Source organism: Sceloporus undulatus, chromosome 11, assembly GCF_019175285.1.
Source record: "Sceloporus undulatus isolate JIND9_A2432 ecotype Alabama chromosome 11, SceUnd_v1.1, whole genome shotgun sequence".
Lineage (NCBI taxonomy): Eukaryota > Metazoa > Chordata > Lepidosauria > Squamata > Phrynosomatidae > Sceloporus > Sceloporus undulatus.
The window spans coordinates 3939398-3958607 of NC_056532.1; the positions used below are offsets into that span (position 1 = coordinate 3939398).

Here is a 19210-nt window from a genome sequence, read left to right on the forward strand (position 1 = left end):
AGGGCTAGAATTGCATACTAGATTCACATTAAAGTGGATGGAAAGACATAAAGGAATCTAGTAATGCCTTTGAGACTAACTGGGGGGAACAAATTTGCAGCGTACGCTCTTGCGGACTACACTTGTGACCAGTCAAATGCATAAGGAAGAGCCAAAAAGTGGCTGAGGCCCATGGAAATAATGAGTAACGTCGATGTGCTTTGCTAGTGTAAGAAGTAGTGGTTTAGTTATTTGCAAACGTTCCCTTCTAATGGGAGGAGAAGGCGTCCCAGGCCTCCTCTTATCAGTAACAAAAAGTGACGGGAGCCTAACAAGTTACATAGCAAGTTACTTCTTTGCAATGACAGTGGGTAACTGTTCGAACATTGCTAAGGGGAACAGAGGAACTGCAAAACACATCCAAAATTTTGCAAAGACATATCGGCGCAATTCACGCAAAATGTGCAAAACGTCCAGGCTTTGCACGTTCCAAGATTTTGTTGACAGGGAAAGAGATGAGGACCTAAGCCAAGGCCCTACTGTCTTCTAGAGAGGGACATTTGGCAGAGAGGGAGGAGACGATCCTTCCAAGGGCCCCCCCAGCACCTGAGTGACCTGAAATCATAGAGGCGTTCTTAACCTTAGCGGCAATAAATCCACTTTATGGCCGCCATAAAGCCTGACAGCAAACAAGAATGAACTTTCTTACTATTCATGAGATCATCCTTCTGACCGCGGGGGAAATATCCCTTCTCTCCACAACCTGGTGGTCTTTGCAGTCTTTGTGGTTCACAGAGGCACATGGACAATGCACTGGCATGGAAACTGGAGCATCTTTGCTTTGCTTTTTGATCGGTCGTTCTTGCAAGCTTCTCCCAATGGCCTCTTTGTTGGGCTCTTTCGCCCCAAGACAACCAAAGGGAGGGAAGAGAAAAGCTTGGTCATGGGTCAACCTTGGCTAGAGAACCAAAGGTGGCTAGTGTGCTTGCATTAAATGTGCCCCTTCTCCTCGCAGAATGCATTTGTGCCGCACGGTAAGCCAGCAGAGCTCCAAAAGCTTGCACCGTGTATTTGGTGCATTTTGGTTGGCCCCATAAAGGTACTGATGTTTTGTGGATCTTGGATGCTATTGTACTTTGGTGTTTGTAGTTGCAACACAGAACTCACTGCTAAGGTGGAGCTGTGCCCTGTGTGCCCATGCTGTGCATAACTGCTCTAGGGCAGCAGTTCTCAATGGTGCTGGACTTCACCTCCTTGCAATGTGGGTGCATCGTGGCGGGTTGGAAAAGATGCCCTTTGGGGTCCCTTCTGACTCTATTATGCTATTTAGCTTGAAACAGAAGAGGTTAAATGAGGCTGAATTTGGGGAAGGATGCTCCAAAGTCCCCTAGCTGTGGCTCCAAAGTCCTACCCTAATGGTGCCAATGTCTCCAGTGTGCATGTGGGTCTATGGTGGGCATGCAGGGACGCTAATGGCCCAGCTGGCCATTTTGTACCCTGCAGCTGCCGGGGAGATACTTTTGAACGGCCGATAACTCCGAGACAATTAGGTCCTTTCTCGCCTATCTCGAACGGCAAAGAACAAACATCCTCTTGGCTTTGACAAGCGGGCGGAAGGCAGGTGAGAGGGAGAGTCAAGGGACCACGGCCAGAAACAGGCCTCGAATGGAGGAAAGAACAACTGCGTCTGGGTTTCAAGCTGTTTGCACGGCAGAGGTTGCGGGTGCGATTTCCCCCGGTCTCATCATTAAAGGCAAAAGATACGGCCCACAAACCGTGGCTGGAATATTGGGCAAAGCAAGATACTCAGTTAGGTTCCCTTGCCTTGCCATATACAAAGGCGTGTTGGTTTCAGGTCTTCCCTTGGCATGAAAAGATTTGGGGTGCTCCCAGAGCACCCTGAAATGCTGGCAGGTGTCTCACCTACAGCAGCGGTGCTCAAAATGGTGGCCCCTGGGACGATGTTGGTTGCTGAGCCATCAGATGCCCATCTGCAGAGAGTTTCCAGGAAAGAAAGCGTTGTAGCAATGGGCACAACTATGGTGCCAGCCCCCGGGGGGAAAGCATTGCCAGTTCCCCACATCACAGAGGCTATGAAGCAAGGATGTAAAGCTCGGGAAAGCAACTTTGGGGGGTTATCTCTCTCACAAACCCTCAGCCATCATTCTGGGTGCTGTATCAGAGTATCAGAGCTGTGGCTGTATCCCTGGCTTCTGCACAATGAAACATCGGAAGGGTGCAACCAAGAGTTTGTAAAGGTGGCTTTTCCATGCTACAACTCCTAGTTGGCACGTTGTGAGTTGCAGTACCAGGATGTTACTATTGCATCTCCGTTTTCCATCATGCAATGTTTGAGGATGTTCCATTCTGAGCTTGGAGAAGTAACTTTTCCAGGCCAAAACATCCCCCCAATATTCTGTATGTTGTACTATCAGGCTACTACCAGTGTACAGTGTACCATGAAATGTTGGAGGATATGTCTTCAAAAGTTTGGAAAAGGAGGTTTTCCATGCAACAATCCCCAGCCAGCATTTTGGGAGCTGTAGCACCAAGATATTACCAGTGTGCCTCTTTTTCCCTGCACAATACAGCCTTCAAGGATGTGGCATCGTCCGCTTGGAAATGTGACACTAGAGGAGAAATAAGCTGCAGAGGTTAGTTTCCCAACCTCTGGCCATCTGCTCACAAATGGCACAACCGAGGCTCTATCCGCACTACAGACACAATGCCATTTGGCACTGCTTTAACTGCCATGGTTTGGTAGCTTTGTGGGATACGCAGCTTTCCCCATCAGGATGGTCCAGTGCCACAACCAACTACAGACCCCAGAATTTGATCGTATGGAGTTTAAGCAGCGTCAAGCTGCATTATTTCTGCAGTGCAGATGCAGCCTTCGCTTTCTCTGTCAGGGAGCTCTGGTGCCATGATAAACTACAGACCCCAGCATGGAGCCATGGCAGCCCTAGACACCTGTGTTGGCAGTGGGTCGGTCTAGACGATCCTTGTGACCCTTGGCAGCTCTCCCATTCCATAGTTCCAAATGGTGGAACTGTGCCCTATGTGCCCATGCTGTGCATAAAAGCAAAAGATGGGCAACCCTGGTCCCCCAGGGGCCACTCTTGTTATCCTGTCCTCTCTCCTGTTCTCCCTCCTGTTTATCCTGGACTTGGACCAGGTGCAAAACACAAAGGCCCTCGGGATTTTTGCCCCTCGTTCTGGCACTGCAGCTCTGAAGGTCAGCCCTTGGCAGGCGGGTTCCTTTGTGCCACCCAGAGAGGAAGAAGCCGAGCCAAACTGGGCCAGGCTGGCCTTCCTCTTCCTCCTCCTCCTCCTCTGCCACCCCACGCCGCCCTCCCTGCGAGGCCTTTTTGGGTCCGGCCCTGGCAGCACCCGCCGGCGGGACCAAGGAGCAGGGACCCGGAGCGGGCGAGATGAAAAAGCAGCGCCCGCTAATGTAATACCCGATGGCCTCTCCAGTGCCGTTTGAACTGTTTACAGACCGAGTTAACGATTACAGGCGATGTGTACCTTGGCCGCTTGCCCAAATTCTTACCCGCCCATCAGATATTATTAAACAACCCTTTTCCATGCCTGGCTTGGAGGCCGTCCAATGCACCTCAGAGAGAGATGCCGACGCTCAAGGTGGAGCCGCCGGTTGGGTTGGCATACTGGCTCTCTCTGGGAGGAAGAGGCCCAATGTGGCTCTGGAGACACCATTCCCTTCTCCTCTCTCCATTGGAAGGGGACACCATCCGAGCCCCAAGGAGTCAGGATTGAATCCAAAGGGGGAACCCCAGCGGCCGTTCAAGAGGGAGAACAGGAGAGAGGACAGGATAACAAGAGTGGCCCATGGGGGACCAGGGTTGCCCATCTTTTGCTTTTATGCACAGCATGGTCTTGAACGGTCGCTGCGTTGCAACCAACGTTGCGAATTGGGTTGAGTCACCTTTACTTGGTCACGCAACAACAAGTCACGCAACGGGAACAAAATAATGGCGCAACGTCCCTTCAATCCCTTTTTCAACGTACGGCAACCCAAAAACGACCCTGCGTCTGGATGTTGCATGCCTTCAGGTTGTTTCCAACCTAAGGCCAAGCTATCCTGGGGTTTCCTTGGAAAGATTTGTTCAGAGGAGGGTTGCCACATCCTCTCCCTGAGGTTGAGAGAAGATGGCTTCAAGTCATTTCCAACTTACGGCGACCCTAAGGCCAACCTATCACGAGGTTTCCTCAGTAAGATTTGTTCAGAGGGGATTTGCCATCGCCATCCTCTGAGGCTGAGCGAGTGTGACTTGCTTTCACAAGGTTTGCTTGGCAAGATTGTCTCCAAGGGGTTTTTCCATTGCCATCCTCTGAGAGAGTGGGACATTCCTAAGATCAAGCGATTCAAACCCAGGTCTCCAAAGTCCTAGTCCAACTCAAACCAACTGCACCACGCTGGCTCTTGGGTTCTCCCGCCATACCCGGCAACATTTCGCAGGTGAAAACTTGAGCCACATCTCAAAACGACAGAGATAACGGAAATATAATGAATTCATGACGGCGAAGGGGAAATACCCCTTAAGAGCTAAGGAAGCCAACCTTGCCATCTCAACTACGTCTCTCCTACAAAAACACCAGCAAAGGAGAACTGAAATGGATCTGGCTGTAAACTGGCCCATAAACGCAGGCAGAGGGATGCTGAGGAGCCATGTAGCTATGCCATCAGGACGAAGGCATGACTGGCAATGGGACAAGAGGGGCCTCACCCGCTATCACTAGGTATATATTTTCTGGGGTGTCAGCGGATGCAACAATGCGCCTCGAGATTGTTTATGGAAGATGCCACGCCATGGTTTATTTTCTCTTCTCCTTGGCAAGAGAGGAAGCGATTCTGGCTCGCCTCTCGGTTTGTTGGCGGACCTGCAATGCCATCCAGCTGCCTCGGTTTGCCACATTATTCCTTTGCCTTCCCACTTCCCCAGCTGCTTTTTAAAATGTCCCGGTTTCTCTCTCTTCCTCCCACTTTCCCCCTGGCTTGCTTCAAAGTGCAAAAGTAGTTTGCAGTCCATTAAATAGCAACTCAGGCTGCTGCCACGGTGCAGAGCGAACGCAACTTGACACTGCTTTATATGTCATGGCTCCATCCTAGGGAATCCATCCTAGTGGCAGCAGAGCTCTCCGGCAAACTGCAAACCCCATTATCCCAACATTGAGCCACGGCAATTAAGGTGATGTTAATCCAGTCTGACACCGCTTTATCTGCCATGGCTTCAACCTACTGGGATTTGTAGACAGTTGTGGCACCACAGCTCTCTGACAGAGAAAGCTAAACATCGCACAAAACTACGAACTCCAGGAGTCCTTAGGATGGAGCCATGGCAGTGAAAGTGGTGTGAAGTCTAAGGCTTTCATGGCTGGCATCCATGGTTTTTTATAGGTTTTTCATGCTCTGTGGCCATGTTCTAGAAGAGTTCATTCCTGACGTTTCGCCAGCATCTGTGACTGGTGTCTTCGGCGAAAGTGGTGCCAAACGGCATCCATTTGGTAACGTTTCACTTTTGTCATCCGTGTTTCAGCTCTGTCTTTTTAAATGATTGTAACTTGCCTTGAATCCCAAGTAAATAAAACTCTGCAGTGCAGCTGCAGCCGCAGTTCAAGGGAAAGGGCGAATCTTGCCCTTCCCAGTCAGCTCAGGCCAAAGCAAAGCGCTGCGGCATTTCTCAGCTTGTGTGTTTTTCCTCATTGACAACTTTTGCCATCTTGGCGTTGCTTGGCCACACATGTCCAATGTTGAGAGATGGTTTTGGTGGGGTTGGGTATCCACCGCTCTGTCCGCATCCAGGGAAGCCATGGCCAGGCAGGCCAAGAAGGTGCTCCTCTTTGGTCCCAGGCAGGTGCCTCCTTGTGCCGCCATGCTGCCTCTTCCTGGGAGCCTCCTCCTGCTGCTGCTGTGTCTCCTTGCCTGCCTCGCATGGCTGTGGGCCACAGTCTTGCTCCTCCAGCTTTTCCCCGGCTTGTACCGACAGGCCTGCCCAGCTCAGGAGAGGGAGGAATCTGATTCTCACCCCCAGGGGCTTGCGAAGGAACTCGCCCGCACTTCAAAGGCCCTTCTTTTATTTTGCCTGGGTGATCACACCCTGCAAAAATTTCCCACCGACAAAAGAAAATCGTTTTATAGGCAAACGAAGGGTTGGAATGTGTGTGTGTGCGTCTCTCTCGCTCTCTTTCTCTCCTGCTCAGCCCCTGGAGAAGGAAGGAACAAGGGCCTGTGAAAGTCACACACACCCAGGAGGAGAAGAAGAAGCCGGCGGCGGGGGGAGAAAGAGGCCTCGACGACGTTCCAATCCAGAACTGACACAAGTCCTGGTGGTCCACATGGTGGTTGTTAAGTCTGCTTGGACTTATGGCGACCCCATGGATGGAGACCTCCAAGCCGCTCGGTCATCTACAGCTCTTGCAAAACCATGCAAGCTCATACTGTCCCAGTCCAGAACTGGCGGTCCACCAGTTCCACTTCAACTTGTGACGATCCCTGAATGGAGACCTACATGGTCCAGGCCTGATTCAGGTCCTGGTGGTCCACTTCAACTTATGGAGACCCCATGAATGGAGACCTACAAATCCCCCTATCATCTTGCAAACTCTCACTGTCTTGGTCCAAAACCAATTCAGGTGGTGCTTTAAAGTCCACTTTGACTTATGGAGACCTTCGAGTCACTCTGTTATCTACAGCTCTTGCAAACTCTCCCTGTCCCTCTCCAGAACCGATTCAGGTCCTGGTGGTCCACAAGGCGGTTGTTAACTGCTTTAAGGTCCACTTTGACTCATGGCGACTCCATAAATGGAGACCTCCAAGTCCCCCCGTCATCCACAGCTCTTGCAAACCCTTGCAAACTCACAGCCATGGCTTCCTAGATTGAGTCTATCCACCTGGAATATGGTTGACCTCTTCTCCTCCCGCCTTTCCAAGCATCGTCAAAGGAGTTGATTTTTTCCCCATTGACTTTCTCCACTGTCCAGCTTTTGCAACCATGCATAGAAATGGGAACCAGGATGGCATCAACCATCCTAATTTTAGTATCCAATGATGTACAGGTATTTTTACCTATCCAGATCTCGTCCAGCTCCTCCGTTGCTGCTTTTCCAAGTGCTCCATCTTCTTTCTTTGCTGCACTTTCCGCCCTGATTCATGACTGAGTCCAAGTATGGAAAACCTTGAATCATTTTGATGCCTTCAACATCTGCTTTAGAGTTACGAAAATGATCTGAAGCCATTGTTTTTTTGTTTGCTGTCATGTTCAGCTGTAAACCCGCCTTGGCTTTCTTTGGTCACCGTTCCGAGCCTTTGCTCTCGTCTGCTAGCAGCGTGGTGTCATCTGCATATCTTAAATCGCTGATGTTCCTGCCTCCAGTTTTCACACCTCCTCCTCCCTTGGAATCTAATCCTGCTTTGCGTATGATGTGTTCGGCACATAAATTAAACACGCCGGGTGACGAAATGCGGCCCTACCTGACCCCTTTGCCAGTTCTGTTCCTCCGTATTTCTGTCCCAATAGTGTCCTCTTGTCTTGAGTTCGGGGGATGCACCAGGAGAAGCAAATGCCGCAGGACAACCGTTTCTGTAAGAGCGAGCCATACCTTTTCAAGATCTATGCAACCAAGCTGGGTACCCAGTGATCCATTTCTTGTAGTGGCTCTCCAAGCACCCTTTTGCCGTCTGTTTCTCCTCCGGTGTCTGATATCTTGAGGTACGTGGCTCCTGAAGATGGAGGCTCCGTATAAAACCTCTATCTGCAGGAGGATCTCTCTCCCTCCTCTGTATTGATCTAATCCAGCCTCTCAAGCCTTTCAAGCTCGCCGGTAGCTGTAACCACAGTCTGCCAGTCCCAGCCTCCGCCCGGATATACCCTGACCTTAATCCTCAAAGGTGTTCAACCGGCCTGGAGGGAGAGGCACCCTGCGCGCGCTCCAGGCAGCCGACATCCGTAGCGCTCCTTGACATGCGCCAGAGGATGGACTGCCAGGGAGAGCCAAGTCCCAATGTGTTCCTTCATGGCTGGTCAGACTTCTCAGTAGGGGCTTCTAAGTAACACTTCTCAGTAGGATCTCCTAAGTAGACATCTAAATTGGCTCTTCTAAGTGAGACTTCTCAGTAGGGTCTTCTAAGTAAGACTTCTAAGTAGGGTCTTCTAAGTAAAACTTTTAAGTAGGGTCTCCTAAGTAGACTTCTAAGTTGGTTCTTCTAAGTGAGACTTCTTAGTAGGGTCTTCTAAGTAAGACTTCCCAGTAGGGTCTTCTAAATAAAACTTTTAAGTAGGGTCTCCTAAATAGACTTCTAAGTTGGTTCTTTTAAGTGAGACTTCTTAGTAGGGTCTTCTAACTAAGACTTCTAAATAGGGTCTTCTAAGTAAGACTTCTCAATAGGATCTCCTAGGTAGACTTCTCCGTAGGGTCTTCTAAGTGAGACTTCTCCGTAGGGTCTTCTAAGTGAGACTTCTAAGTCGGTTCTTCTAAGTGAGACTTCTAAATAGGGTCTCCTAAGTAAGACTTCTCAGTAGGATCTCCTAAGTAGACTTCTAAGTTGGTTCTTTTAAGTGAGACTTCTCAGTAGGGTTTTCTAAGGAAGACTTCTATGTTGGTAGGCCCTACGTAGGATCTACGTTGAGACAAGCAGAGGCCTCTGACGAACACAGAGAGAAGTCAACTGGGGAGACAGTAGGGGAATGAGTCCCATGTTCCCCCACAACTGGTCTCTTTCAACAGACTGGGTTGTGTGGGATCTATTTCCTATCCAGGTGACTGGTGCTGACCAGCCTAGGAACCCCAAACTTCTGCACATACTGAACAAGAATCTCCCTGGCTCTGCCATGCAGCAGCATTTGTGACGGCGCATGCTTTTCACATCCAAAAAAAGTGTTGTGCGCCTTCAAGTTGTTTCTGACTTATGGCACCCTAAGGCGAACCTATCATGGGGTTTTCTTGGCACGTTCCTTCAGAGGGGTTTGTGCTGTTGCCAAGCAGAGTGCTATATTAAGCATGCATCTGGAGAAAGGAGATGGAGCAATGGATGCAAACTCCAGGAAAAGAGATTCCACCTAAAGATTAGGGGAAATGTCTTGACCATAAGAGCGGTTCAACAACGGAAGATGCTCCGGCCTCAAAGAGTGGTGGAGCCTCCTGGGTAGCCATTTTCGGAGGGCTTTAATTCCTTCGTGGCAGAAAAGGGTTGGGCTGGATGACCCTTGGGGTGTCTCTTCCAATTCTAGGATTCGCTCCTTCCTGCCATTCCTTCCTCCCTTCCTCCTTCGCTCCGTCCTGCAATCCCAAACATGTTTTGCGCTTGGGACCGGAGGCACCTTTTTGTGGGATACTTCAAAAGGCGAAGGGAGGGAAAGCCAACTTGGAAGGCCCTGTGTGTGTGTGTGGGTTGGTGCTGGTTGTGTGTGTGTGTGTTTAAAGAAAAGAAGAAATAATTGTTAGGGGGAGAAGGGAAAAAATGTGAGGAATATCAGCGCATGCCCCTGCATGCCCTTGCGGCGGTGCAATCCTTTTGAAAAACGCTCCTTCGCTCACGGTTTGGGAGGCAGGAGGAGGCTCTAAAGCACCAGGATTTGGAGGTTTGGATCCAGTTTTTAATTCTTTTTAGGAACATTTTTTCCTTGTTCCAAAAAGTATCTGTGCATTTAACTCGCTTTTCAGACATTGCATGGCTCTAGCTCTTCTGATGCATTGGTTTATTTATTAGAGTTATGCGCTGCTTTGCTCTCCAATGGGACCCAAAGCAGCTTGTAGTATCAATGAATAGAGGATGTTGAAAACTGCAGCATGAATGCATCTGGACACTGCTTTCACTGCCTTAGTGTAGAAGATGCACTCGAGGGCTCTTGGAGCGGTCTCTTATCCGCAGGTTTACCATTAAATTATGTTCACTTGGTGGCAAACAGCACCTTAGCCGGTCAATGCTTTCAACTCTATTGGTTCAATAGGGCCTACAAAAACAAGTTAAAGCAAACGGTGCTTTTAAAACGCTACTGAATTAAACCGCCGTTTAAAAAGCATACCATTATGTACAAAAGAAAACACACCACCCGCCCATGAAAGGTCCCTTTCACATACCCACTTCATTGCCTAAAGCATACCTTCCCAACTACCATCCCACTTTTCCAGCTGCTTGTAAAGCGTCCCGGTTTCTCCCTCCTCTTCCCTCTTTCATCCTCAGCTTCCTTCAATGGCTGCAAACGGAGTTGAAATTGCAAAAGGAGTTAATGGAGCGGAGCGGAAGGGGAGGACTCTGAACTTTCCCAGTCGGCTCCGGCAAAAGCAAACCGCCGCAGCCTCTCCTAACTGGTTTCCCCTCGTTCCCGACTTTTGCCGTCTTGACCATGCGTGTCCCGGTTTTCCTCTGCGCAACGTCGAAACGTTAAAAGTGCACCAGAGTAAAGAGACGGATTCCGCTTTTGGGAGGATATTGTATGCTTTAAACCCTCTAAGCTCCCCGTCTTGTAACACAACGGAGGCCCTGACCTTCCCTGGCTCTGAAATTTTCATTGGACCCAATCTTTATTTCATGTCTAAAAATGCAAAAGCCGTCTCATTCATGCGCGCACATCGCCCTGGGACCCAGCGCGGCTCATAAAGACTTTCAAAATGGCTATCTTTTAACGTTCCTTCTGCCGCCGAGTGCATTTCCTGACGGCGGGTTTGTGTAATTATTAACCGATCCGTGGGCTTTGAGGCACAAAGTACGACCGGAGGCCTTTGAAATGCCTCTTTCATCTTAGATCAGGCAGTCCCTCCAGATGCCCAGGGACTGCGACTCCCATCTTTCCCTAGTTTGGGAATCCAGAGATCTCCAGAAGGCTGGCCGATTGCCGTCACTCAGATATCAAGAGTTAAAGCAGTCAGCAAATGAGAACCTAAACATTGATTTGCTTGTTAAAATATGGACAGCTTGCCTCTGTCCAAAGAGAGAGGAACAGGTAGTGGTTTGAGTGTCGGACTCTGGAGACCAGGGTTCGAATCCCTGCTCAGCCATGGAAACCCGCTGGGCCATCTTGGGTCAATGACACTCTCTCAGCCGCAGACTATGGTGGCCAACCTCCTCTGCCCAAATCTCGCCAAGGAAACCCCAAAATACGTTCGCCTTAGGGTCATCGTAAACTGGAAATGACTTGAAGGCATGGAGCGACAAGGGCGGCGTAGAATCAAACGCACAACATTGATTTAAAACGGTAAATTCAAATACACACACACACATCACACATATTCTTCCTGTTTGGAAACTAAGACAGGTGAAATGAGGGGATCAATATCTGCTCCCTTGAGCCACAAAGAGCATGGAGTCATAGGATCAGAAGGGATCCCCAACCAACCCAACCCTATTCTGCATCCTCACTATTATGACACCCCTTCCAATATCTGAACATGGCGGGTTGAACCCATTTGCTCCATGTCCTAATATCTGGAAGCGGAGTGGAAGGTGAGTCCTGTTGCAACAACGGTTGGGACGGCCATATTTTAGATCCTTCAGAAAGTCACCTACATATAAGGAGCATGGGGTCTTTCACGTCAGTATCTTTAAGGGCTTGTGTTGGATGGCCTCTGGGGTCTTTCCCGATGTTACGGTTCTATGGTTCTTTATGGGGTGGATGGCTCTGATCCATCTAGGCCTCTGTTCCCCTTTGGTTTCCACCATCTGACCGGCTGCTTTTCATGCTCAACCAGTCATGGGGCTGCTGGGACTTGTTAACTTGATCCCTTTCATGAGTGAAGAAACGAAAAGCCAATTATGAGTGATCTTATCAGGCTCCTAGGAATGCCAGCGCTCCTGACATGGAGCATCGAAGAAACTCCTTCCAACAAGGAGAAGGAAGAGGAGGAGGAGTCCTCTAAAGTGAAGGGTGAGCCTTGGCACAACTGGGTGGCAGAAGCTAACTAACAGGTGCATCGAGAGTGTAGAAATAATGCAGTTTGATACCACTTTAACTGCCAGGGCTCCTTCCTACAGAATCCTGGGATTTGCAGTTTGGTGAGGCCCCTGTGCTCTTGGATAGGAAAGCCAAAGACCTTGCAAAACTACTCATTCCAGCATCTACAGCACTTCAAGGGGTGCATTATTTCTACCATGTAGATGCACCCATAACGTAGATCATTTTCATCCTTTTGAACCCACCTTTGTTCTGCTACCCCCATGGCACCGTGCCGACCTCTGCTCCCAACCGCTGGAAATCTTATTCCTAACATCTCTGCAGACCCAGTGACATCTACGATTGTCCTTCCAATAGGAAGGAGGAAAAGAAAGGATTGTCCATGGAAGGTGAAGGTGAAGGTGGAAAAGGAGGGAAGAAGAGAAAGGGGGAGGAGAACAGGAAGAAAAGAGAGGTGAGGCAGAGAGAGATGAAGACGACAAAGAAAGAGAGGAAAGGAAAAGGAGGAGGAGAGTTTGAGAAAGAAGAGGAAGGGAAAGATGAAGAAAGGAAGAAAAAGGGAGAAGAAGAGGAGGGGAGCATAAGGAGGTAGAGGAGAGAAAAGATGCAGACAGAAAAAGGAAGAGGAGGAGGAGGAGAGCATAAGGAAGAAGAAGAGAAAGAAAAGATAAAATAGGAGAGCAGGAGGAGGAGAGGAAGAGGAGGAGGAGGAAAAAGAAGGAGAACCTAAGGAAGGAAAGGAGGAAGGTTGTATAAGGAAGGAGGAGGAGGAAGAGAGGGAAAAGAAGAAGAGGAGGAGGAAGAAAAAGGAGAAAAAGGGAAAGAGATTAAAAAGAGAGGAAATGAAGAGGAATAGAAGAGGTTGAGAAAGAAGAAGAGATAAAGAAAGGTAAAGGAAGAGGAGGAGGAGAGCACAAGGAAGTAGAGGAAGGGCAAAGATGAAACAAGAGAGCAAAAGGAGGAGAGGGAAAGTGTAAGGAAGGAAAGGATGCTCCGCAAGGGCAGGCTGCATACCTGTAACTGTAATGGCCACCTGGGAATCTGGAATGGTGTGACTCACAAAGACCACAAAGAAGAAGTTAAGATATGGTGCTTGGAGCTATGACTCTGGAGACCAGGGTTCAAAGTCCACTGGAAGGCCTTGACCAAGTCACACTCTCTCAGCCTCAGAGAAAGGCCAAGGCAAAGCCCCACTGAACAAATCTTGCCAAGGTTTGATAGGGTTGCCTTAGAGCCAAGTTGGAGATGGTGGGAAGGTGCACAAAACCAACTGTGTCAGAGCATTGCGCATTCTTTCCCAGTTTCCTCCGGGTTGGATTTCAGGTTGCACACTCCTTGGGGACAGAGGCCTGTCCCTTTGGGCTCTCCAAATGGCGCATGGTACACAGGTGATGCATACCTTCCAACATTTCACCCATGTGGCTAAGCATCCTCAGAGTGGGGCCAAGATGGCAAGGCAAATCGTAGCTGCTTCCTGAATGCCTTCCTATTTCATCATCAAACCATAAATCATATCAAAACCTGATGAAAGCAAAGAAACCCATTTTTGAAGAAGCTTTCAAGTGGTCTCTACAAGGCACAAAACTCTTCTTGGCTTACCAGACCTGGTTGTTTCATCTCACGTCTTCGTATTCTCAGTCCTGGATAAAATGTTTCCCAAGAACACGATGAACTGCTTTTCAGTTTTCCAGGAACCGATCCCTGCTCTTTCCATGCAATCCCTGCTGCTGCTGTGCGCAGGAACACACCTAACTTCATTACCTGCACATGCAACGTGCGCATTATACGGGAAGGAAAGTGGGAACGGATGGCTGTGAATGATATTAATCGCTGTCAAAGGGAACATCGGCAGAGAGAGTCGGGTCTGATCTGGGGCAACGTCCCCTGCTCAGGTTCCATCGAAATCACCAGGAACGAGTGCGAGAAGAGCGTGGACTTATTCTGACTTTGGATTATCAAAGAAGCACCAAACCCATTTTGCTCATACTGTTTTGTGGACCTGGAAAGAGGAACGGCAGACGTTTGCCTCCAAGTCATCGGAAGAAGAATTTGGACCCACAATCGCAAGTTGCTCTTGCTACAAGGGCCATAGTGTCTCTATGCAGTGTGTGTGTATATGCACCTTGAAGTCATCTGTTGCCTTATGGTAGCCCCATGGATTTCATAGGGCTTTCTTATGGTTTGGTCAGTTCCTTCCTCTGAAATAGGACCGTATTACATTACACTTTTATAGTACTCTTATTCCACTTTAACTGCTATAGTTGCCTCCTGTGGGATTCCGGGGTCTGCAGTTTATTGAAGCCTAAAAGATCTCTGGCTAAGAAGTCTAAATTCCCCTCTTTTGACTACAAATCCCATGATTCCACAAGAGCCAGCCATCGCAGTTCAAGTGGAATAATTGCACTATATGCCACTGTAGTTGGTGGTCTCCCATCCAAGTGCGGACTAGAGCTGACCCTGCGTCGCTTCCGAGATCAGATGAAGGAGGCAAAGGCAAAGCCCTTGTGAACCAATCCTGCAGAGAAAGGACCAGGATGTGTTTGCCTTAGGGCTGCTGTGAGTCGGAAATGGCCTGAAGGCACACAACAACAACAACAACAACAACAACAACAACAACAACCATTGCCAAAAATGAAACCAGCATGAAACTAGGACAGACCAGCCTTTGAGTCCCAGCTCAGCCATGGAAACCCGGCGGGTGACCTGGGCCAAGTCACACTCTCTCAGCCTCAAGGGAAGGCAATGGCAAACCCCTTCGAAGAAATGTGCCAAGAAAACCCTTAGGGTCGCCATAAGTCAGAAATGACTTGGAGGCACACAACAACAACAACAACGAATCTCAGAAATAAGTCTATTAAGAAGCCTGGAATCTTCTCCTGGATGGTGTCAGAAATGGTCCAAGATGTGCCCCACCACTGAGCCATGGAGCTCTCTCCAAAAAAGCATGCCTGTTCCTATGAAGCTGCCACCTTCTGCAGGTTCAGGAGCCTTGGCCAAGTAGCCCAGAGCATTCTCTCTCTCTCTAACTGGTTTATGTACTTCATGGATTTCCCTCAGAACTGGGTCCAAGGCATCTACAGCAACTGCCAGATCTTTCATAGATCACCTCTGGGCAGGAGACCAGGGTGCAGATGCTCCAGGGAAGAGGAAAAGGACTAGGTGCAAATCTCCAGCTCAGCTGGAAGGGCAGCAACATCCAAGGATTCATCCATTGGCTGCTGCATCTTGCAAAGACACTCTGCATGCATTCACTTGGTTACTCTTTCCTTCCCAGTTGTTGTGGTGCCAGGTTCACCCTCCGTCCTGCTCTGCATCCACTTTCTGGCTAGAAGCAAGGTGACATTAAATGTTCAGGTAAGTGGTTGCAATTGGTACTTAGTGCATCATGACCAGAGGCTGCCTCTAGAACTCACGGTTTGGCTCTGAAAATGCCAGGCCTGGGACGATCCTGACTCACCAACTTGATGGACAGTTTGTCAAAGGGGGTTGTCTCCTCAGCTCACCTGGAGCCCTTTGAACTGGAGATGCGGGAGATTTAATCTGTGACCTTTCACTGGCCTCCCAGGTGTCCTGCCGCTGGCCTCTAAGCCCTCTCCCCCCAAAAGGATAAGACCCTCCAAACCCATGCCCTCGGCAGCTTACTTGCCCCCACTGTTCAGATAAAGCGTTCCCAAATATACCCGCTTTCTGACATTCATCATCAGTCGTAATCTGTAAGCACCGATTCCTAGATCTCTTGGCCTGACAAGAGTGTATCTGCACTGTACAGCTGGAGTGGTCTGATACCACTTTATCTGCCTTGGTGCCATGCTATGGAACCTGAGATTGTGGAAGCACATAGGCTTTACCCGGATTATAGCCCTCAAGGGTTCCTTGCAGAGAGGTCTAATCTCAGGAAGCCCACAGGACAGAGCCATGGCGCTTAAAAAGCGGCACCAAAGTGCTGCGGTTGTGGATATACCTGGAGACACATGGCCAGGCCTGCATAAAACTGGAAGATCTGCTCATGCTCCCTGTGCCCAAAGTAACTTCTAGGTGCAACCACCTTGATCCAAATTATGCTCTAGTTCAGTGTACCCACGGGTGCTTCCGCCATGCACAATTCTGCCACCCTGCCAGGGTTTTCCGAAGGCGGTTTTGTAAAATACGGCCTGGGTTGGAGCTCCTGCGCTCCCGAACAATGCATCCGAGTCATGTGAGGACCCTGCGAGGTGAGTCACAGGTTGCGAGGCAAGACGGCGCATGAAGGCAGGCCAGCAGCTGTGCTGCTTTCCTCCAAGCAGACGCAACTCCGCAAAGGAGGGAGGATGCAGAGCATCGCTTCTTCCCCTTTGGACCGAGAGATGACCCCCATCCCTCGCAATCCCAGGGAGAGAGAACCTGAAGATGGAGAGTCCAACTCATCCTGGGAATTCAAGATGAGCGGATGCTTAGCCGTCTCTTTGGAAGATGGCTCTTTGGGAAAAGCAGGGGCAATTGTGCACATTTGGAAGCCTAGAAGTGTTCCTTATCTTGAAAAGGAGTATTGGTGAATGTAATGGGTAGTGGAGGAAGACTACAACAGAAAAGACGGCTGATATGTTCTGCACCTTCATATTTCAGTCATATCAAAGTTAATGTCTTCTTAAGATGCCTTCCGACTCAAATTCAGGGCATGCTTAAAAAGAAAGTGACAAATACACACTCTTAGCAAAGACATATCAAAGCCATCGCTTGGACAACTCCATTCAATGATGGCTTTTGTTATGTGACAGAACAGCCATATTTTCAGCCAGTGTCAGGCCCTTTTGGACAGTACGGACAGGAGAGAAGAAGACTCCGCTTACCTGCAGCAGCTTCCCTTCTGCCGGGGTGACCTCTGCGACGCTCGCAAAGACGCCCTCCAACATGAGGGGCTCCAGCTTGAGAGGAATCACCCGGATGATGGCCTTCTGAGCCAAAGACCGCTCGGCCTCCATGGCCGCCGCCGCCGCCAGGGCCAGTCCGGAGTAGCCGAGCCGCACCTGCAGCGTAGCCATGAACAGCCAAGGCCAGAGGACTGCCAGCTGTAGCTGGGGGCCAGCACTCATGCTCCCAGCTGCAGCAGTGCGCTCTGGCCACACATAGTGCTCAGGAATGTCTCCTCAACCCCACCAGCAGGTTCCGACAGCAGGCAAAATTGTTGAGGATTAGAAGCCCTCAGCGGGGCAAACACATGCGACAGGCCTGGAGAGCTACTCGCCTCCCCTTCGCTGCCACGGGGTTCTTCATGCCACGTGTGTGGGTCAGGGCTCGGGGCTTCTCGACACCAAGCGCCCCAAATCAGGTCCTCGTCCTTCTCCAAATGAAGCCAGACGGGGCAAACCAGACCGAGGGTGCATGAACGGCGCAGGGGGAGAAGACGTCTTGGGTCCTCCTAGGAGGAGTGTTGGAGTTGGGCTGAGACCGCTCCCCATGGAAGACAGTCTGGTGCGTCTCCAATCCTTTTAGGCTCTGATATCCTCAGACAGCAAACAGGGCCAAATGACCCGATATCAGGTGGCCACAAAAGCCCTTGTTGACTTCTGACCCATGCGTTGCCCTTTGGATGCACTTCTCCTCTGATAACGTTAACTCCTTTTGTCTACTGGACGCCACGCATTCAAAGGTAAGGCTTCCATTTGCAAAACAAGAACATTGAACCCAGGTCCCCCTCCTCTGGTTAAATTGTCACTGACTTCTTTATTAATCCCTGTGTCTCTCTGGAGCTGACTCCTCATTCACCTGGACACCGAGTGTTAAAATACATCTCCTAGGTTGGACTCTTCATTGATTTGTCCTTCTTGACCCAGACGGCATCTTCTCTGCGGCTCCCAAAATTCACGCAAGGAAAAAACCATATACATTTCTCAGATGCTCGGAAGTTTCAAAAGGCCCCAAACAGGAAAAACAACTGCAAACAGACACCTGTGTGTCTGTTTTTTTATCCCATTCCTGTGCAAACCTCGGAATTAATATATCCGCTTTGAGACCTGCGCTAGCGAAAACAGATACGAAGGCATCCAAAACAATAAAAAGAAGTATGCTCCGCAGGAAATCTTTGCGACCGTAGACAAGTCATAGGCATCGGTCGGCTCGAGGGAAGGGGAAAAAAGGGGGGAAGGAAAGTACGTTTGAAGCCGCACACAAGCTTGGTCTGTAGTCTGGCTTTAGGAATCCTTGGGGAATAAGCAACAGCTGGAAACCGAATCCTGGACAGAAAGGCCGTCGCCGCAGTCGACCCAAAATGTGCGCTGAGTTTCGACTTAAGGGCTGGGAGTCGGAGACTCGCACGCACAAAAAAATATTGTGCGCAGGTAAATGCGAAATCCTTCCGTCTGAATGAGAAGGAAAAATTGACTCTGGTCTGAAGGCTTGCGGGCGAGGCGTGGCTGGCACCCAGCTTCCCAAAGCCAACCTAAAAAAGAAAGCCTGCTAGGAAATCCAGGAACATTTTCCGAAAGCTCCTCCTGAGGTTGTGCAGAACAGCCAGAGCGGATCCAAGTCGGCAAAGCCAAGGCAGGGAGGATGAAAAGAGGTTGCTTGAAACTGGAAGGCTCCAGCAACAGCAGTGAGCGCCTTAGGGAGATTCGGCACTCCTTCTTCAAAGCAGCAGGGAAGGATCCCGGAGTGGACTCTTTGGTCTCCAAAGAGGGCTGTGTGTTGGGAGAGGTTCCTTTCCACAAAAGACAGCAGGGCTGGATCAGTTCCTTGGAGGGAAAAGAGGGGGAAAGGGAGGGGAAAGAAAACCCTGTGCTTTGCAGCCTCTGCTCTGTGCTCTCTGCCTCCCTCCCCTGGGACTGCCAACACTTTCTACCTGCTGAGTGCTGACACAAAGTGAGGGTGGAGCGGCCCAAGGCAGCAACCCCACCCCCTGAAATGTGGCTCTCTGCGCTCCTAGACTCCCTCTCCTGAGCCACCACTAAACTGCATTCCGCCTTCACACCATCCACAACCAACGTTGCAAGGCCAGGTTCCCTTGTGCCTCCTTTCCAGAGCCAAGGTGGGAAGCCTCCAATCCAGACTCGCTGGATCCAGGGACATTTCCAAAGGGAAAGGCTTGGTTCGGCGAAGGTGGGCTTCCGCGGCTTCCTTTGGGGCACTTTTCACGGCACGCTGCCGGCGCAGGGACGAATTCCTGGCTAGACGGATCAGCTTTTCTTCAGCCTTTGCTCATTTCCCTTCGGGAGGTTGTTTTCTCACCACAAGGATGATCTCAGGTCACTCTGACATCAGAGACCTGGCATCCGAGCATTATTCCCCTTTGACATCACTGGGAGGTGAGCAATTCTGTCCAAAGGCGGACGGACAACTTCAAAGGGAGA

At 49.9% G+C, this 19210-nt stretch overlaps 1 protein-coding gene across 2 annotated transcripts in view; it reads right to left on the bottom strand.

Moving 5' to 3' along the window:
* RNF43 (ring finger protein 43) overlaps positions 1–18691 on the bottom strand; it is a 32469-nt gene extending 13778 nt beyond the window's left edge. The window contains exons 1-2 of one of the 2 annotated variants that reach the window (XM_042442516.1): positions 16715–16845; positions 13488–13887 (exon numbers count right to left, since the gene is read on the bottom strand). In XM_042442516.1, the coding sequence (XP_042298450.1) occupies positions 13488–13670 (183 nt within the window). In that variant the 5' untranslated portion in view covers positions 13671–13887; positions 16715–16845. Of the gene's footprint in view, positions 1–13487; positions 13888–16714 lie in introns of both variants that reach the window. The other variant, XM_042442514.1, reaches the window with a different exon arrangement.
* Between the last annotated feature and the right edge of the window lie 519 nt (positions 18692–19210).